The 20276-nt window shown below is 44.2% G+C and overlaps 1 protein-coding gene across 5 annotated transcripts in view; it reads left to right on the top strand.

Moving 5' to 3' along the window:
* Positions 1-361: 361 nt before the first annotated feature.
* The window catches only part of sema3fb (sema domain, immunoglobulin domain (Ig), short basic domain, secreted, (semaphorin) 3Fb), a 43323-nt gene continuing 23408 nt past the window's right edge, over positions 362-20276 (top strand). For 2 of the 5 annotated variants that reach the window (XM_057030529.1, XM_057030532.1), the window contains exons 1-2: positions 362-805; positions 2444-2615. In XM_057030529.1, the coding sequence (XP_056886509.1) occupies positions 2498-2615 (118 nt within the window). In that variant the 5' untranslated portion in view covers positions 362-805; positions 2444-2497. The remainder of the gene's footprint in view (positions 806-2443; positions 2616-20276) is intronic. The other 3 variants (XM_057030527.1, XM_057030530.1, XM_057030528.1) reach the window with 2 other exon arrangements.

A 20276-nucleotide genomic window follows, 5' to 3' on the forward strand; every position in this document is an offset into this window, starting at 1 on the left:
AATACACGCGCATATTTCTTGTACTGCTTTGGCAAAGTCATATTAACTCCCGCACGTCTCCGTGTCTGCTGGTGTCATAAATGAATCTGCGTAATTACCCGGTTGCATTGAAACAGCAGAAATGAGCACAATACGTCAGCATCTATAATGGATTATAAGGACGGTCCGTGCAGCCCTCATATAACTGTCATTTACTAAACAAATGAGGATAATAAAAGTTCTGTGTTGAGTTTGGCTCGCTAGTGTTCATTCTCCTCCCAGCACGCTCCTCTGACCGCATACGCGCCAGTAAATCACGTCTGCCCCTGGCTGGTGATGGGCGGCTCGGCTCGTCGCTGCCCGCCCTGTGGGTGTGTTTAAGGCAAATGGGCCCCTGCATCCACCTGCTAGCACCCTGCCTCTCCACAGTCAGGAGAGCCCAAGTTTGTGGAGGAGCGTACGCTGCGCTCCCGGACCGCGCTTCGCCACAGGGACTTTGTTTCCAAGTGCCGCTCTCTGCTCCGCGGTATGGTGATCGCGGCGCTTACCGGACAGCATCTGCGCGCCTCGCTGTTTGGCACATACTAAAGAAACATTTCCCCCCCTTTTTCGGTAAACTGTCGCCTTAACCCTGAAGACCCGGAGCCAATAACCGCGCAGTGCGCACAGGTACACTGGTCCGCAGGGACTGTCCACCAGCAGCAACGGGATTATTACTGATTTCAGTTTAGACGGCGCTGTGAACGAGCTGTTGGGATTGGTTTTTGCTCAATGACTTTTAAGCTTGGATCTGAATTTGAATTCAGAAAACTGTAAAAACAGCAAGGTAAGGTTTTATTTAAATTTACTCTAAAATCACCTGTGTGTATGTGGGAAATTAGGGTTAATTTTACTTTGCTTAAAGCTTTAAATCGCAGATTTATTTGCATTACAATCATTGCCCCCCCTCCCCTCCCCACGGATAAGATTGCAGTTAAATTATTCATTTCTGTCGAGTTTACAGTGCGCTCTAATACCACACCAGACTGTTTACAGTTCTGTCGCCCATGTGTAGCCAAGGCTGCCAGCCTGCTCCAGATTCCTGTCGACATATATCGTGTTGGAGCTACATTAAAAATAACGCTTGTGCTCATTTTCTGTCTCATTTTATCCCCACAATATTAATAAAAATCCATTAATTTAAAGTTTAATATTGGGCGGCGTTATTACTAAAAGTGCTTATAACACCAGTAATTGTAATTTTTTGCAATGATTCTTGCTTGCCCTGACCAACTGTTTGTGTCTCTAAGTTTTACTGGTTGTGTTGCATTTCCAGTCCAACATGTGGCTGTGATTACTGAGCAGCAACTAAAGAAGAGCATCACTGGATGTAGAATGATATTTCCCTGGAGTTACAGGAGTTGCTTTAGCTTAGATTCATATTTGTTACCAAATGCAAACCTGGATTGTATCCTCACTGCAGGATGTGAGTGGCCTCAGTGTGTTTCCGTCTCCTCTGGGTCATTTGTGAGCAGTTGTCTTATTTGATTTGATCTGGGGGTGTGAAGGAGTCAGTCTCAGTCTGGGAATAAACAGCTGGATGCTTTAAAATTTGTCAGGTTTAAACAGCTGCTTATGCTCATAAATCCACCTCAGCAATCAGAGCACTCTTTAGCTGTGCCGAGGTCTCGAGAGGTGTTTGAAAGGACCCGATGTAAATTTGTAATGTAATAAGTGTGTGTGTGTGTGTGTGTGTGAGAGAGAGAGAGAGAGACAGAGTGAGGTCAGGGCGTTGGGAGTATAGGGTGTGGTTAAAAAAAAGTTTCACCATGTGAGGGCATTTGATGGGAACGAAGAGGGGCAAAAGGTGAGCAGTTAGAGCAGTCATTATGCTGATTTGTAGGTCATTGTGGTCACTCCATGGTGGCTGTCAATCATTAACTGGAGACTGTATTGCCGCCCGCGGTGTATTGTTGGGAAGACTTGTTAAGCTGTTGCACGTAGCGTTTGAGCCGACACGAGTCGTAAGGACTTCAGCGAGGAGTTAATATTTTATTTGTAATTGCACCATTTGCATTTGTTAAGTATGAGAAGGTGACGGAACCTTGAATGGGGTGGGCGTAAAATTACAGCGTGACAGTCCATGTGCTGTCATGGAGTTGGAATGTGTTCTGAGTGCATGGAGAGGAAACCAAAAAAACCCCACTACTGCCTTTCTTTTCCAAAGAATGACACACATGCATGCTAAAAATCAGACGTACAGCCTTACCAAACTGACAAGCTAACTCATCTCTGAGAGCCCCTCCAACAGGCTCATCACTTTTGTTTGTGAAGCTCTTCAACATCTTGGCGTAATCCACGGAACTCTCGCTGATGGGGCCCCTGAGAGCCAAAGATCCTGACGCATCAAATAAAATGATAAACAAAAGCATCACATTCATGCACTGAGTAGAGAAACTCTCATAATCACCTATTGTCCCCACAGAGATTTGCTCAAATCAGCCCGCGTGCGCCGCAGGAGGTCGCAGGTCGGTCAAAGATGCAGCTGGACGGTCTGTGGACGGTCCACACCCTCCTGGCCCTGTCCGGCTTTGCTCTGGGGAACCCCATCCTCAACGAGCCACTGGCAGCACCTCGCGTTTTCATCTCCTTCAAAGGTAGGAACCTGCATGTCGTCCTGCACTCTTGCCTCCTTTGTGCTTCTCACTGCTGATTTCCTGTCTGTTGATGTGACATTTGTGCAACAGGAGCAAATGTGGTTGGCTAAGAGCTGAAGGGTTTGTTGCAGACGTACGTGTTATAACACAGAGAAAGCTGCACATAAATCATGCTCTTCTCATCCGCCGTCCCCCTCCTCAGACCTCCGGGCATCATAATATTCACCAGATGCTCCCCTTTTCATACAATGCACAATTAAAACCACAAGCCATTAGGAAGCACAGGCACAAATCAAAGATATTGTGTATTTCTTATTCCACTCATTTTTGGAATATACTCCATATATGGTTGTTATTGTGGTTGTTCAGCCTTTAGATTTTTTTCCCCTTTTGTTCTCAGTCGTTTTAATTATCCCTGAATTGGAGCCACACAGAGCGATGAGATAATAAGGAGCATGTAATAACTCTATAGTCATTATGTGATTATTCCCTGGTGAGGCAAACATGCCGTTTAGGGGGCTGCGTTTGTGCAGTTCAGCAGCCGCGCAGATGAGGTGTGGTGGGTTGCCGGGTTCTGAGGGCTGCAGAGTGAGAGCGGGTATTATCGAGAGCAAATTGCCAGGATCAGCCAAGCGGAGAGACATCCCAGAGGCCTGTCCTGCTTAGTGATCAAGCCTTTGATTAGCATCCAGAGAAAGGCAGAGGGAATAGGCGGCAGTGTCCCTGTTTGCTTTGCTTTCTATTTCCCAGTGTTCCACAGTACAAGTTGACTTAATTAAGTGGACTGGCACAGTCCAATGTTAAGGGCATTTTCCTGCTTTAATCAGGTAGGATTTAACACATCAGTGGTCTAACACCCGTTGCCTTTTTAGTTTAAACAAATATGATTTTAGCCTGCTGCTAACAAACCGGTTTGTTTTATAAAACTCAGCAGAACGTATTTTTCTTGTGCTCGATAGGAATTTTCCGTGAACAGATGCTTTTATATGTGAGCGTCTCTGGATGACTGAGCTCATATGAAATAAGCCTGCGAGCCACGGTCTGCAGCCGCTGTTCCTCGCTGGCGAGGAGGGTGGAAAAAGCTCTCCTGCTTACCTGTGTATGTTTGCTTCTCCAGTCAATATGAATTTCACAGTCTACTGCTGCTGCCTCTCTCAGAGGAATGCACTCCTCACTCCATTCAATATTATGACTCTCTCCCCTTTAATTGCTTTTTGAGAGGCCCGTGTAGTCCTCTCCTTGGCTGGACGGCAGCGTTTCCCCAGATGCATCATGATGTTGTGCGTGCAGAGTTTTTGCTTGAGCCGGTTGCAAAAGCAGATTGCCTCAGAGCAGCAACTGTAATGGAACACAATACGGTGACAAATGTTGATGCAGACCTTTAAAAAATGTGAGCCGCAGAGGAAAAAAATGCGATAATTATCAGTTCCCTGGGTAAATTTATTAATCATTTGGGCGGTGTTGAAGAAAAATTTAATTGCGGCCATAAAACTGAAGGTTTTTCTCTCAGCATTGAACTCAACACATGTTCCGAACTGATTAACTCAGTAGCCGAGAAGTTAAGTTCACAACCGTGACCTCCATCTGGGAGGCCCACACTTCCCTGCTAAAGCAGGTAAAGTAAATCACGGCACCTAATTGCTCGGCCTGGCTTCATCCAGTGTGCCCAGATTTACGATGCTGTCTGTGAAACTGGAAAGACAAAGGAATCTCCAAAGTTTAACCGCTTCGAGGACAGAAATGGGTACGTTTCTGTTCCATTAGAGTTTGTAAAGTCAAAGTGAGAAACCTTGGAAGTAGACTTTGTTCAGTGCTTATCACCTCTTCAGCTCTAATAAAGCACAAAGACAGAGTAGAGTTAAGACGGGAGAAAGGACAGAAGTTTAGCTCGGTTTAGAACGCTGGTGTTGGGACGATCGGAGGGATTCGCTTCAACGCGATTAGTTTCGTTTCAACGCGTTCGATGCCTCTGACCCGGTCCAAGGAAGGAGACGTATTCGGCCCTGCTGTGAAATTGACCAACAATGTTGAAAGAATTCGGCTGTGCCAGTGAAATCTTGGATGGTTGATGGTGTCAGAACAGGAGAATCATGTACTCTTAGTCAGCCGTGTGAGAAAATACCAGATTGATCCATTTTTAGCTGCCGGTCAGTGAAGTGAAAGAGGGAAAATAACATGAAAAGATTGCGTGTGAGCAGATTCTCACGGTCACTCTGGTCGGTGATGGAATTCAGCATGAGATGCTTGTTTTTGACTGCTAAAACCTCATCTTGTGAGTAGCTTTTATGCCAAATGTGTCTTGGCCCAAGCTCCTGACAAGATATTTGAGTATGAACGTGCTATAAATGTCCTTATTTGCACTGAACGTTGAACTAGAAATTAAATTAGTGACATTTAGACCCAATTAAATAGGAGTTGGCTTGCTTAGATAACAATGGTGTGGAAGAAGGACAGAGGTGAAGAAGGAAAATGCTGCTAACATAATCCGCAGCTCAGAGTTAAAAATAATGTGTAAATTGCTGCAGAGCACCTTCATCTCGACGATGATGACATTTAAATCAGCTGCTGAAGGATGACCTAACTCAATGGGTTCATAAACCCATACAGGATGACACTACACACACACACACACACACACACACACACACACACCACACACACACACACACACACTTGTTCCAGTGAGTACACAGGAGGCCAAATCCACAGAGACCACTCTAGAATGTGGGTCAGATTTGCCACAAGCTCACCGCTGCAGGCTTTGGTGGAAGCAGCTCTGGCTCAATGTTATTGAGCTGTGCACTCTTCTGCTACAACTGTTCTAAACTTTCCAATGCAGTCTACAGTTTGTCAGGTGTGTGTGTGTGTGTGTGTGTGTGTGTGTGTGTGGTGAGAGAGGGAGTTACAACCCTCCCTTTGCAGTTGGGCGTCAGGTCTTTTAGTGCGCGTCAGCCCATTGTGATGAAGCAGTTATGTGTTTGTTCCTAATTCTCAATCACAACAACAGATGAGGATTACATTTGAACATGTGAGATAAAAGCTGCTTAGCACGTCCATAAATGTGAGTTGTTGTTTTGATAAGTCAGCCGTTTGTTGTCACTTCATCTCTGGGTTTGCCCCTTTATTGCAGGCTAACGATCATGCTAGTAAATGTTTAAATGGTGATTTAAATGGTGGTACTGTTGCTCACACAACACTGTAGTTTATCTTGGAATTTACATCAGTGATGGAACTCATATTACACCCTGAATGACATCATTTATTGACAGTTCTTGAGATAAGTGTTCATTTTCATTTTCATTTTCATGCTCACCTTCTGTAATTATAATTCCATGTCCTGTAGCAGAAAACATCCTCTTCACATCCTATAATGATCCCGGTGTGACCACTCATAGAAACCCTCAAACCACCGTTGCTTTTTAGAAAGAAGGTGACTGTTAAGAATACGTTTGTATCCTGCAGCAGTAAATTAATAACAGCTGCTGTTAATTTGGCCATTTCCCAAACCTCAGTTTCTGTCTACAGCAGCTAAGCCAGGTTGTAGTTAGGGTAAAACTCATTTCGCTCAGCAGGGAAACAGCAGGAGCTTGTGGCGTCGTGGTTAACCACTGGACTCGGCCTGTAGGCTGCTGACGGTGAGTGCAAAGGCAGACAGGTCACGGTCACGGTGTCGTCTCATGGCAGAGCCAGCAGTCCATTAGTGCCGTCTGTGCTCACACCCACGTTCGGTGCGACAGCTTCTGGTTTGTCCATTTCATCTGCTGTGTCCCATCAGTGTTGAAAACGCCAGACTGTCCTGATGACGGTCAGTGAATCGGGCCATTGTGCTTCAGAGTCAGAGAATACAGCCACCTGAAACCTGGCTCGCGTCGATTTCCAAACCATATGGCCCAAGAGTTTCTAATGTCTATCACGGTCAGCTTGGGTGGTCCTGATGTGTGACCCAAGAGGAAGGGGTATCTTTGCTTGTCTTTGGCCTCTCTAACATCTGGCCAGCAGTTGGTTTTTGTGTGCGCAGGTGTAGAAGTGAGAGCAGAACCAGTACAGAGGCAGCAAAAACTGAAGGGGGCAGATGCCATCTAAGTAAAGTCCAGCTCATCTTTGAAAGCTCACGTTTCTCATCTCTCCTCTGTGTTTGGGTTTCCAGGCAAGGACTTGGACTGCAGAGACAAGGGTATGTTGTGTTGGGAATATGCTATTCCCCTTCACCTATGCCTCCTGAATCAGGTTTCAGGCTCTGGCAGTGCCAGTTCCTGGGCCCTTGTTGAAAAGACTGAGGGCCCAGTGTTGTCTGTCCATCTTGTCTTTCACAGGCATGCGGTTGCATCTGCTCGTGCCCTCCCTCCAGTCCACCCGTAGTGGCGCAGACTGTCTCAGTTCTCCCCAGTGCTGCAGCATCTGTTTCCATGTGTTGTGTGACACGGCAGAATTAGAACAACTGTGGATGAAAGAGAGTGGGCTTGTAGTGGGCTGTTTGTTATTGCAGTATAGATTCAATATATACTGTCTGTCTTATATGCTCACTTGAAGGAAGTATGAAATAGGGAGGGAGGAAGGAAGTGTGGAGAGAATTTTGTGACTCTTGCATTGAGAAACCATCAGATCATGATGTGCCATCATCTACAAGCTACATAAATTGTTTCACTGAATGATCACTGATTGTTTTTAAACCACTTCCTTTCTTAAGAAACCATAGTCGAGGTTGTTGCAGCATTCTCAGTCTCAGCACAATGCATGAATTACGTGACTGTCGCGTTTCAACAAGCTTAAAGGTTGGTCCTTTTCCCTTGGTGTCACAATCAGAACCTCCTGCGTCACCTGTGACAACTGAGCATTCACGGAGACTGGACGGACAGGTTGAGGACGCTTTAATGACCCTGGAGGAGGAGGCTGTATATTCTTAGCTGGAATGTTTCTATTATGTCAGATTAAGTTGTCAACAGCAATAATGGTCCTGATTGATTGGATCTGTTGTGAGATCTGGTTCAAGCCTGCACAGGTGTGATAAAGGATATTATTAAATGCCATCTTGGTAAAAAAAATAAATAAATATTGGAGCTAGAAGAAAAACATGACAATATGAAACGAATTCTTAAAGCTCCCTTCCACCTGCTTCCAGGACTCTGAATTCTTTCCTGGTGAGTCAAATTGAAAAGGTGTAGACAGGATACTGGCTGCTATAATCTCGTTTATTTTGACGTAAAGGTTAACGACCAGCTTTTTCATGACTCTTTTTGGCCTTTTAAATACGTGCAGATCAGTCTCTTGATTACTTTAAAGGCTCTTTTGAAAGTTGTAAATTAATAGACTGACCTTTTACCAAAATAGAAAATGATGGTTTTTATTGGCTTGTTTTTATTTAATTGTCCTATTCTGCACTTCCTGCTGTGGGCATTGTCTATTTAAAGCCAGAACGCATCATCTTTACATTAACCACCAGAAAGTTTTGATGAATGATGAGATTCCTTCCTGACTGTCTCAACTCTCATTTACACCTCAGTCTATCTACCAGTAATATTCCACGTGATTGCAGCTCCAAGGTGAACACAACACTGTGGAGTAAAAGTCCACTCAATATTCCCAGATTAGAGGTGGAATGCCCTCAGAAATGAGAAGGAAGGCCATTAGCCCACGCCTCAAACATTTAAAGTGCTGAGTTGCTGCATGTTGTAGATCCATTTCAGCATATTATGAGGGTCTCTCCATAAGGTCAAGTAGAAGGGCCTGATCCTGACTCCAGAGGCCAAAGCCATGACACGTCTATGGCCCACAACAACACCATAATTTCTCACCCTCTGTCAGTGGGGGATTGCATTTCAAGTGCTGTGGAGTTAGGGCTCGGAAATATACCAAGGAGCATGTTCAGAGTAGTGTATATTAGGAGCTTGACATTTTTGCAATTAAAGCTACACGTTGAACTGATCTGAGGAAAATATATTCACATATTCCTGGGATCTGAAATTCATTGACAGAATATCAGAATACCAAACAGAAGCTTTATTGTAAGTTTGGAAAATAGCATTTTTCCCCCCCTGGAATTGTAGTCCGATCGCATTTGTCCCTACTTTGCTCTTCTTGTGGTCAGTGATGAGGTCATCCACCATCCCATGTTTGTAAGGGGAAAGGAGGCTGTTTGGGAAACAGATGTTTAAACCATAAGAGCACTCCTGCATATTTCAATGCAGTGGCTTTGATGCTATTGTAGCGTTGTGGTTTTGAAATGCTGATTTGGAGACGTCCCTATTACTGCCTCCTGCCTGTTTGTGGAGTAGGTGTTAATTGCTGTGTGTCGACGGTCCCTCACTCACATCCATTGAGGCCGAGCCGGGGCCAGCAGTGACCCCCTGACAGGCCGTTTTTGTCAGCGACCCATCCTTTCAAGCCCCCCTCCTGTGGCAGCGCCTCTCCATGATTGGCGAAGGAGTGAAAAAGAAGAACCCTGGCATGCAATTCGCCTTGTTGTTGTTGCTGTTTGACGTCGCCCACACACTCTTCCCTCCTGAAGGTCCTATAGCTGCAGGGGTGTCTGTGTAGGTTTGCCTCGTATTCAAAAAAGTTCATTCACATTCTGGGAGACCTGGGGGTGGGCGTCAAACTGGCATCAGGCCTTTTTTGTCAATGAAAGGTGTGCAGAGCGTCCCACAGGCCTTTCTCTGAGCTGCCTATAGATTCCTCTGTCCAGGTCTGAGGAGCTGCAAAAGAAGGCCCGCAGCTTAGAATGGAGGTGAAAAATGAGATCTTTGGATCGAGGGGAAATAAAAGTCAAGAGGAGTGTATAGAACATTGTTTGCATGCTTTACCCCATCCCATCATGCTGCCACACATGGACCAGAAGATCTATCTCGAAATGAAAGCAGTGAAATATCGGGCTAACGTTTTCCAACTAATGTTGCATAATTTATATAGACAGTCACTCACTTCCTTGAGTCCCACTCCTTGTTTAAGCAGGATGTACATGCTTTTGAGCTCTGAAAGTCCTCTCATTGTTTTGTAAATCTTAAGATGAGAGAAGATGGTGTTAAATCCCTGTTTGACTTCTTAACAGTTACTTGTTTCCCTTCTTAGCTTTTCAATAGAAGGTTAATGAATACTTTATTGCCACTCCACTCTAGATCTCAGTAGCTTATTTTCCCCCCTTGGGGATGTCCTGTGGCGTTTCCCAGAGTTTTGATGCAGCCTGCTTTGCATTTTCTTTCTATGAGAAGACAAACAGGTCTCGAGTCCAACATGAACCACTCTGCCTCTGCCAGAGTCCTTTACAGAAAAGTGGATAGAGAGGAGGGTTAGGATTTCACTTCTCCTTCTTCCTTCCAAAGCCTCTCTTGGCGTCGTTCACGATTTATTCCACTTGAACAATCCCTCTATCCCACCAACACAATTTTTACTATATTCTTACCTTACAGGGTGTAAATGATAGGGACCAGGGGAGGATTTTGCAGGGGAGCACAAATTTCTGCAGATGTGATCTGTGATCTAGTAATCAGTCAGCTATCAATATCAAACGGTGTGGGATGTTTTCACCATCACCACATCAGCACATGGTGCCACAGAGGAAGACACCACAACAGTGAAAATCACTGACAAAGTGATTTATTAAATAAAAATCTTGGTTAAAGGAGGGAACATGAAGAAGCCTTTCTGAGTCCAGACAGCAGCTCTTAAACCTGCAAATTCCTGTTTCTTTGAAAGCAGAAATATTTCAAATATGACCCATTTTTACTTTTTCCACATGATCGTAATTATCTCCAACGATTTTCTGCTTGAAGTAGACTTTTATTTTCTTTTAAAAACCCACCTATGAAAATAATAATAAAAAATAAATGCGAACAACTCGGCGGTGATCTGCAATCTGGACGCTATTGATATTATTAATCTGATGTTATTAAGTATGTAATGCTGGAAAATATTTTCCTTTTACATGTAATTGAGGTTTAAATGATGTGGAAGGGGTTCATCTCTCCTGCTCTGCTCAGTATTACAGCTCAACCGTGGCAAGTGTTTGCTATTTTAAAGCCTCTAATTAAGTCAGTTAACCTCCTCCCCTTTTTCTTCATAATGCATGACCAGAGAGGGGTTCCAGGAGGTCCCAGCGCCCACCTCTGTCACATGTTGGCCCTGTAGTGAGCAATGGTGTTTTAATGGAGGCCTCCCAGTACAAAAAAAAAAAAAAGTAGCTCAACTCACCCGAGGGAAAAATGAAAAGAGTGGCTAAAAGTGCAGCAGTGAAAAGGGAACTCTTCCTGTTTTCTTAAACATGGACGCAGCATTGAGGAAAGGTAATTGATCGGAACTAATCAGCAGAGGAGAGATAAATGATGGTTAGGTGAGATGTGACGCTTTTAATGACACGCTGTGGGGATGGAATGCACAGCAGACTTAACTCTTTGGTGAGAGACTCTGTATGGCAAAGCTCTCAGTCATGCGTTTATGTTACTGGGTTAATCTCGAAGGCTTCTTGGGACTTGCTGGCTGCACTGGGGTGTGTGAAAATCATCACAAAATCAAGTGAAGCCACTTTTCAGTTGTTTTGAGGCAAAATCCATTTGATTTTTCACCCTCCCAAGGCATGGGCCTTAGCTTTGCAGTGAAAATCTCACTGCAGATTTCTCAGATATTTTATCTTACAGTAGTAAATTAATTTATCCTTCTACATGTCTGACTACCAACAATCATTTGCTGCTTGGCAATGGAAGCCTCTTGAGATGCTTGAAAATCCTGCTTTGTGTTTACAAGTAGGATCAGAGGTTCGCTGCAAAAAAGATGTCATAATCCTGGAAAGTGTATGATAAACATGATCATTTACCCCTTTCTTAAAATGGGTTCATACATCACCCAAGTGCTGAACAATGAATTCCAAATGAATTAAAATGCCGTGCACCTGGAAGGAACAGAACCGGAAGAAGATTATTTAATCAGAAAGTCCTTTTGACGATAGCTGGATGTCAAGATGGGAATCATTACTCTTGAATGCACCATTGCAAGTTAAGGCTGCATCCTTGGTTCATCCCTCAGATGGTTGTTTGGAAGGAAAAAGGCCCTGAGGTTGATTGTGATTAATATCATCTTAAAAACAAGCTCATGCCGGTAATATATCACTGTTAACGTCACCGGGCTATAGTGTGAGCCACTATTTATATCGTGCCATGTCAGGAGAGAGAAACTGCTGCTATTAAAGTGATGAAGGAAAATGAACGCACTAATGTGCACACGTAAAATCTCCGAGAGATGCATCACAATGCTGCTTTGTTCTTGTATAAATAGCAGCTCACTCGTCATAACTGTTGCCAAATCAGGTGCGTTACACAAATGATGATTAAAATGTAAAGCATTTCATATTTTACTTGTTGCAAATTGGTCAAACTTGAACTGGTCACCACAAGCCGAACCAATTTAGTGATTTAACGATTCAGTTCGCTCACAGCGAGGCATAGATTTTATTAATTAAACATGAGATTTCAACTGGGCATTAGTATCCATGTCAGGACTGAAACTGTTGGATGTATCCATGCAGAATGCATGAGTTAATTAATAAAAAATCAGGTCTGCAGCTGTCCAAGACATGCACGATATGTAGTAAATGAGCTAAACTCTTCTTGAGCACTTTCTGACCCCCTAACAGTGATGTGCATCACTTAATCTCACTCTTCTCCTCGGCCAATCGTGGCAGTCAGTTACAGCAAATATTTTCTCTACAGTGAACTCTGGCTGAAATACAAGCCATACATCACGACAGACGCTCAGTAGTGTCAAGATCAACTTGCCCGGGGAAGTAGCAAAGTCTTCACACAGAGGTTCCAGAGGAGCGGCGTTTCAACTTGTCTCGCTTAATCGCCGTGTCAATTAAAATATTTTTCAGAAGCATCATTGGTGCGGGACGCAGCGGCGAGATGCTCTGTCTTGTTCGGCGCTGTGCATCGCCTGCAGTGTTATTGCAGAGGGAGTGAGAATTGGCTGCCTGGGGAGTGGGGAGCAGCTGAAGGCAGGCGTTACGTGTGTTCTCTTGTCCAAAGCAGAGAAACGTATAGATGTGAACAAGTGACAAGGGCATTTATTAAGATGTAGTTCATAAACTGTGTGATAAAGCCTAATTTGTTTTGATATTGATTTAATAATCTGTATTATGCAAGGCCAATTACCTCCTACCTTATTAATTGCTTACACACTCAGGTTCATTTTTATTAGGTTTGGGAAGGATAAAACCAATAAGATTCCTCGTGTGTGCAGAGAAGGACTCTGAAGTGGGGCTCTTTACAACTGATATTCTAATTGCTGAATGCTGCATGGCCAGAAACGAGTGTGAGAATGTGAGTTCCCACCATGGAGGCTTGCACTAGACTTAATACAGGATGTTTCAGCTGCCGCTCTGTGCAGCTCAAATTGTTCCGTGTTTCAACACACTATGTGAATGAAACCATGTAACACAATAGTAAACGAGATTAATGTAAACCATGTGAAGATAGAGAGGAAAAATGTGGCTTCCTCATGCAGAAATGTCCAACTTGACTTTTGCTACAGAATGCAACACTCTTCAGTGGCCACAGAACATTCCTGGTATGTTTTGTAACTCTGTTATCAATAACAGTATCAGTTACTCCAAAATTGTTATGAGGGAAAATAATATTAATAGTACTTACATTACCTTATGTTGCATAAACTATAAGATAAGGCTTCAAAGGCAGGGCTTAATCACTCAAACTCAGTGTCCTGGATCATGTATAATCTTTCTCATACCTGTAGCAACATGCCCCAAAACACAGACTGCGTTTTTGTTTCCACAGCAGCCTGTGATCTCACTGTAGCTGGAGTGGAACCTTCGTCGAAACCTTTCAAACTCTGGAATTACTTCACTTATCTCACTTTTGTCTTTGAAAAAATTAGCCCAGGATGACTCTTCCCCCTCTGGCTTCTCGTCTTCTTCATCGCGGAATTTACTCTGAACAGGAGCTGCTTTTGGACATTCGGCAATGTTGACATCCGACTTCTCCCATATTGCTCATTATGTGCTCCCAGAGCTGCAGAGGAGGAGGGCTTCAAGGTCGCAGTGTAGGATATCCTTCCTGTCACTCAAACGTCAGGACTGTCAGGGGTGTTGCAGATTTAGTGTGGAAAGTCTTTCTAGTCATTAAAATCCTCACATGAAGGTTGAGTTTTGATTTCTGAAAAGCTCAGTGTCTTTCCGCAGCTGTCACGCCGTCTTCCTGCCTGCTGCCATGTGTGGACGACACCTCAGGCATGATGAAATCAAGGGACACAGCTCTCCTCTGCCATAATGAGGAAGAGCTGTGATGATGAGGGGACAGACATAAGGAGGCCATGGTCGCTCTCGTTGCCTCGGTGTACACCGCTCTGCAGACCCCAGTTAATAATTCAGGATTGAAAAACACTGATAATTAGGCAATTTAATAGAATATTGGACGCTGTGGTCTGCAGGGTACTTCTAAAAGTGCTTCCTGTTTTTTAAAGCCTGCATTACTGAAAGAATACACAAGTACTTGCATTAGTGTCATCTGTATTTCATTATATCTGCTTTATAATATTTATAATTTATCTATAAATGCCAGTAGGGGAAGTTAATAGAAGGGACAGTGTTACAGGGAATCATTTGCCTCGGATGCTCTTCTCTTTGGCCTTCTCCTCCCTCCCACTTTCAGCATTCTGCTGTCATGCCAGCCCCAAAAGTTGTGTGTTTGAGAGCCTTTTCACTGGCTTGTGGAGGGGCGTCCTTTTGTAGGCCTTAAATCTTTGGGGTCAATGTAAGGGTATCATGCATCCAGAAGAATCATGGATGTGTAAAGTGAGAATCTGTTATTGGAATGATAAAAGAACATCCTAGAGGGATACTAAATCATCCAACTCCAAAAAATAACAGCCCAGTTGTCAGGAGGGAGTGCGGACCTGTCAGCAAAGAAGAGCAAGCGTTCAAAAAGATACAGAAAAGCTTTTCTCCCCTCCAGCCGGCCTCAGTGTAGCTCGCCGGCGAGCGGCAGCGCTGACCTCTAAGTGCACTCCGTCTCCTGGAGAGATTGCCGCCTGTGACGGACCAGGATGCCGCCCCATTAGCTAAGATAAGGCGAGCAGGGATTGAGGAGCTCAGATCAATGAGTCATTACGGGGAGTGCAAAGCTCTGGCCACAAACTCCACCAATGGTCTTGGCTCACAGGACAGTCCAGCAATCCCTCAACCGCTTCAACTGCCTGGTCGTGAGGCTCTCCTGGTAGGACCAGACAGCAGGATTGTCCATGTCCATATGAGTCCATGTCAAAAAATCTCTCCAGGAATATTTAGACAGGACGTCAACTGTTCACAGATTAGCCAGTGTGTGTCTTAAATTGAGGTGGTTTACTACAATTCCCACTTCTGGAGTTCCCTTTTCTGTGTTATGCAGCAGTCTGGAGCTTTGGCACTGTTGTCGTGGTCTCAGGTTTTTCGTTCAGATGCAGAAAAACAGTTCAACACATGTCATTTCTTTTCAAATTAAAACTAGCAGGTGAAAGACAGATATTTACCCGGTGGTTTCACCAGGCTGAGGTCACAGGTTTTGAGAGAGACGTTCCTTAATTGTTTCAGAGTGTAAGTGCTCGCTGCTCACTCCACCGACAGCTGAAAGTGTGATGCTGCGAGACCTTTTAAACTTTTGAAAGCCACATTTTGGATATCTAAGAATTTTCTCAGTTCAGTGGCGTCAAAACTAAACTGAGGTGAAAGCTACAGAAACGACAGTCCGTGGTTGAAACTGTGAATGTCTCCGAGTGTTTTTAATGAGTAGAAAAATGTACGATTCCCTCTTAACATCAGTATCACCGAGGGGAAACTGTTTAATGGCTTGTATAGAACCCCCCCTATTCTCTCACATAAACTCTCCATTTTAATTGTACTGCCTTTCCTCAGGCTCCGTGCCCCCTAATAGCCACTCCACAGTGTTACTGTTGGACTACTTTTTGGCTAATATTGATCAAACTTGAAAGGGGAGCCCTTAAGTGAAAGTCTGGGTAATCAATGATTGACAGTTGGTGTTTCCCTCATCAAGGTCACTTTGCCAATTTGAGTGTGTTGCAGAGCTGCAGGCCTATTAAGTGATGGGTGAGACGCAGGGTTTGTTTTGTCTCCCTGGATTTTAGTTTAACCTGGCGGAGGTTGAGCCAAGCGAATGACTGTCTCTGCTGTGAGGAGCCAGGAAGAACCTGGTTTAAGGATTAACACTGCTAAGACGTGCGTTTGGGCCATAATTACAAGTACAGCTAACTGAACGGGTTTCACTTTTGTACAGTTAAATGCAGTCAGAACAAATAAATCACACACTGACTGTTTTTCTTGGCCATTTGACTCCTGTAACATACACAGAATATTGAAAAGAAGATGTATAGCCCTGCAGTTAGGGGTTAGCCAAGACAACCTGCGGAGTGGCATTTCATCCCACCGCATAATAGTGCTTAACGTGGTTGCACCTGGACTCACTAAATACATTTGACAAGCATATTTCCTCCTAATGTGTTGAAGTACAAGCTAGAAAATAAATAACGTTGCTCTGTGCTGTCGGCAAAAGGTCAGACCCATCGTTCTATCCTTCATGAGCTCCTTATTTAGGATGAATTTTCCATCATGGTGTGACCTTGTCAGGATAATTCTGCTTGGCTGGAAACATGAGAAAGAGTAAAAGCCTCCAGTAAGAAAGAGCTGCTGTTGCTATACAAAGGCACAGTGAAGGGTTACTGACAAGGGTGATGCCTGTGGCGTATGTGGTGTTGTCCAAACCAAACACTTCCACTGCTTGATTGCTGTCACACCTTCAGCTCACATAAAATACTGGACTGGCTCTATTGTATTTAAATTTCTCTTCTCTTAGGAAGCTCAATGGGCACATACAAGGAACATACATTTGCAGTCATCGTATCTAAATGTGTGTAAGATAGAGACAGAGGGATGAGGTTTGAAAGGTGTCTAAGATACACAAACACACACACACACACACACACACACACACACACACACACACACACACACACAAGCGGGTCTCTCTCTCACCTACTATGTGCGCTTCCCTCCTTATCCATCCCCTGCAGTTATCAGGCTGATTTTATCATCCTGTTAGCTGCAGGAAGATTACCAGTGACAAACTGGGATGGCTAAATCGGCTTGGAAAACTCGCTGACCCTGCCCTCCCCCCGTGCATGCCACTATCTGTTTTAACCTTATATGGGTGACGGGCCCAGTCTGCCAAAATAACAGTCTTAAGAGAGATGAAGCTGGAGGAACCAAAAATTGAATTAGTGCACTGACTCACTCAAAGTTGTTTCATTGAATACAGGAAATGGACCCTGCTGATAGCAGTACTCTCAAAACAAACATCATGTGTGGATGATACTTCTAAGGATTTTTACATCCAACGCAGTTCACTACGAGACTTCAGAAGGACTAAATTGATCAGACTGAGACATCCTCTTCAGGTAGATTGAATCTTCACATCTTAGACAACCTATTATCTCCTTCTGAGTGAATAGAGGATAAGAGTGCAGAGCATTATAAGGCCCTTTAAAACGAGCGTGGTTTAAGAACAGCAGGATTATAGCATCACAGATCGCCTCTTTGCTCTTCACCTTTGAGCGTCTTAACTGTGGATTTTGCAGGTTCAGCAGTTGTTGTGTGATGATGAGGTTGCAGTGTTTGGCTGAATAGCCCAGCTGGTCGAAGAAAGTGTGAACGTGAGTGGTTGGTTTGTGACTAAGGACTGACAGACCCAGTGATGCAGCAGCATCTGAATACACAAAGTTGCTTTTGGATGAATGCCCTTTGGATAACAAAAGTAAGTGCTGAGGCTAAATGGATTGATGCTGCTGACATGTGCATTGAAAAATAGGATTTGTCTCCTAATCCCACATCCTGTCCCCAAGCTCTGGGAATCAGACCTGTGTCGGAACTCAATCGTCGGGGGCGCCCCGCCAGTCTCCTGTCTCTTGTTGTGTTGTTGTGCCGGAACATCCGTACACGACACATAAAATCATGAGGGTTGAACTCAATTCTGCCGCCCAAACAACGCTGTTGGTGCTGAGGCAGCACCGTGGGCATTTAATCTGGGTGGAGGAGCAGCAGGGTCCTGGCGAGAGGAAGAGAACCGGACCAAAGCCACAATGGCTGCTGTCACAATCTATCCTGCCTTCCTGTCATTCTCAGGAAGAATAGGAACAACAACTGGCCTCCCACACTGTGACCCCACACGGCTGAAACAAATCCACTATTCAGAACCACAGTGAAGATCACTCGTCACACTGTTACGATGTCACTTCCTGTCTCTGGGCTGTTGTAACTCTGCTCCTGGCTTGTCAGGATGCACCTGAGCTCAGTGTGGCATTCTCATAGTGCTCAGAACTGCATCGTCCAGTCTTCTCCCTAAGGCATAGGTATACTTTATATTTCTGAATCATACATTATATTATGTGACTGTCTTTAACTGGGTGCAGCAGGGTTTCATTAAGAGTGTGAGTTAAAGCTCCAGTCACTTTCGCTGCTTCTAACATTTTACAGCGTGATGGAGTCTAAGGAAGATCCATCTTCATTACACGGAGGGCACTCAGGTTTAACAGCCGGCACAGCTCCCAGGTGCACGAACCTCTTAAAGCAGACATCAGGAACAGAGATGGTGGACACTGTCTGCATCGGAGCTCATCCAGCATGTGGGGATTATAGTCTGACAGAAAACAGGCATAACGGGTTACGATAAGGGAGGCTAAAGGTAGCAGGCTGTTTTATTCAAAGTTTAAGCTTTATCACATTTATCACATTTTTTAAGTGTTTATCACATTGATATGATTATGTTGTATTTTTAAATACACAAAAGGGAACAAGATAGTCACACGAAAGGTTAGAAATAGAAAATCATCACATGATTCATTTTGTGGGATGTAGTAATTTGCAACCACAGGGCATCTAGATCTGGAACCCATGGCCATAAACTGGAGTAATGAGAGGGTTAGAAAGATGAGCAAGGCCACATGAATCATGCTGAACACTCTCTCTTTTCTCCTGCTCCTGTTTTTTTTTTTTTTACCTTTGCATTGTCAGACACGGGCTCATTGTAATTCTGGCCAGGCTGCGCAGTAATGCCACTTTACCCCAGGCAATCCCTGTTTCCTGATTCCTCTCAAGATGAGGAGAGATAACCCTGACCCTGAGTTAATCCCAGATTAAACCAGAACATAAAGCACGGCCACTGCTGCCCAGTAACCCCCCCACATCTCCTGGTGCTGGCTGCTGAAGCCCTGCTGACCAGCTCATACTAAGCCATCATCTGTGTCATTTCAAATTATTAGTGCCACCGTGAAGACAAACTGTAACTGAAGAAAAACCATAAATTCTCTACATTTCACACCATCCCCAGATGTAGCTCAGGTCTAATAATTCATATTAATGCTCTTGCTGTTCTTGCTTTGGGGTCCAAACGGGTAGAGTATTCATACTTTTAAAAGATCCACCTGCTGTGTATTTAAGGTTTGATCAAAGATCATTTCAAACCTTAACGTGTGGATCACTATTGTATCTTTATACATTCTTTAACTTAGTAACAATTTAAATGCTTCGTGAACCTTTCAGCAGTCACCTGTCCATCAGTTGCTGAGATCAGATCAGAGATAATATAACAGTGATCACTTTCTGTGATAATGCTGGATCTTATTCCAGCAATCATTGGGTAGGAGACAGAATTACCCCTTCAATATGTAGCCAGTCAATCACAGGTAACTTAAACCATTCCCACACACTCGTAGCTTGCGGCAGTTCAGAGTTTATAACATAACGTGCATGGCTGAACAGAACGAGGACCCTCAATTACGGGGAGGAAAACCAGTGGAAAGTTGTGCACGTCGCAGAAGAAGAGACCAGAGGCTCCTCATCGCCTCTAATTGTTGAGCCTCTTTTACCTGAAAATAGAACCAAATCTGATCCCCCTCCCCACAAACACATCTGTCTGTCAATGCACTTTCCTTGGCAGGCGGCAGAAAGGGGGCTTATGTGACAGCGCCCAGAGGCCTTGTGATAAGGCTGCCTCTTCACATGAGAGCTCATCACAGCCGACAGTAAATACAAATTGGTGCTGTTAGCTTTAATGGTGGGCAGAGGAGGGGCGGGGCATTGCAGTGGTCACTAATTATAGAGCACTTATGCGCCCTAGGTCAAAGGGCGTGTGTGTGTGTGTAGTAATGAGGTGATGACAGTGGTAATCATTAAAGTGACATGTCCCATAGTGCATTGTGTTGCTAATTCTGGATACTGTGCGGTGCTTAATGATGTGAGATGCTGCACAACTTTAAGTGCAGGTCCATTTTGAGGGATCACGCCTAACACGTGTTGACACAAGAGATGATCACAGCTCCTTCCCGGTGAGGAAGCAACAGCAACAAAATACAGCAACAACATGGGAGCTGTTGATTTTTTAATAGCAGTTGAAACCACAAGTGGTCAAACAACAGCACCAACAAGGGCACATTTTGAAACTAAAAAATCTAAACTTCTAGTCGATACCTGTTAGACTGATTATGATTATATACAGGAATGTCTGGGCAGGTGTTTGTGTAGCTATGCTATTATGTCTGTGTTTTCTCTCCTAGCAGCAAGCTGCTGAGCCTGTCTCTCCTCCCTACACACACTCACACACACACACGCACAGAACA

The sequence above is a fragment of the Takifugu flavidus genome, chromosome 4 (assembly GCF_003711565.1).
Source record: "Takifugu flavidus isolate HTHZ2018 chromosome 4, ASM371156v2, whole genome shotgun sequence".
NCBI lineage: Eukaryota > Metazoa > Chordata > Actinopteri > Tetraodontiformes > Tetraodontidae > Takifugu > Takifugu flavidus.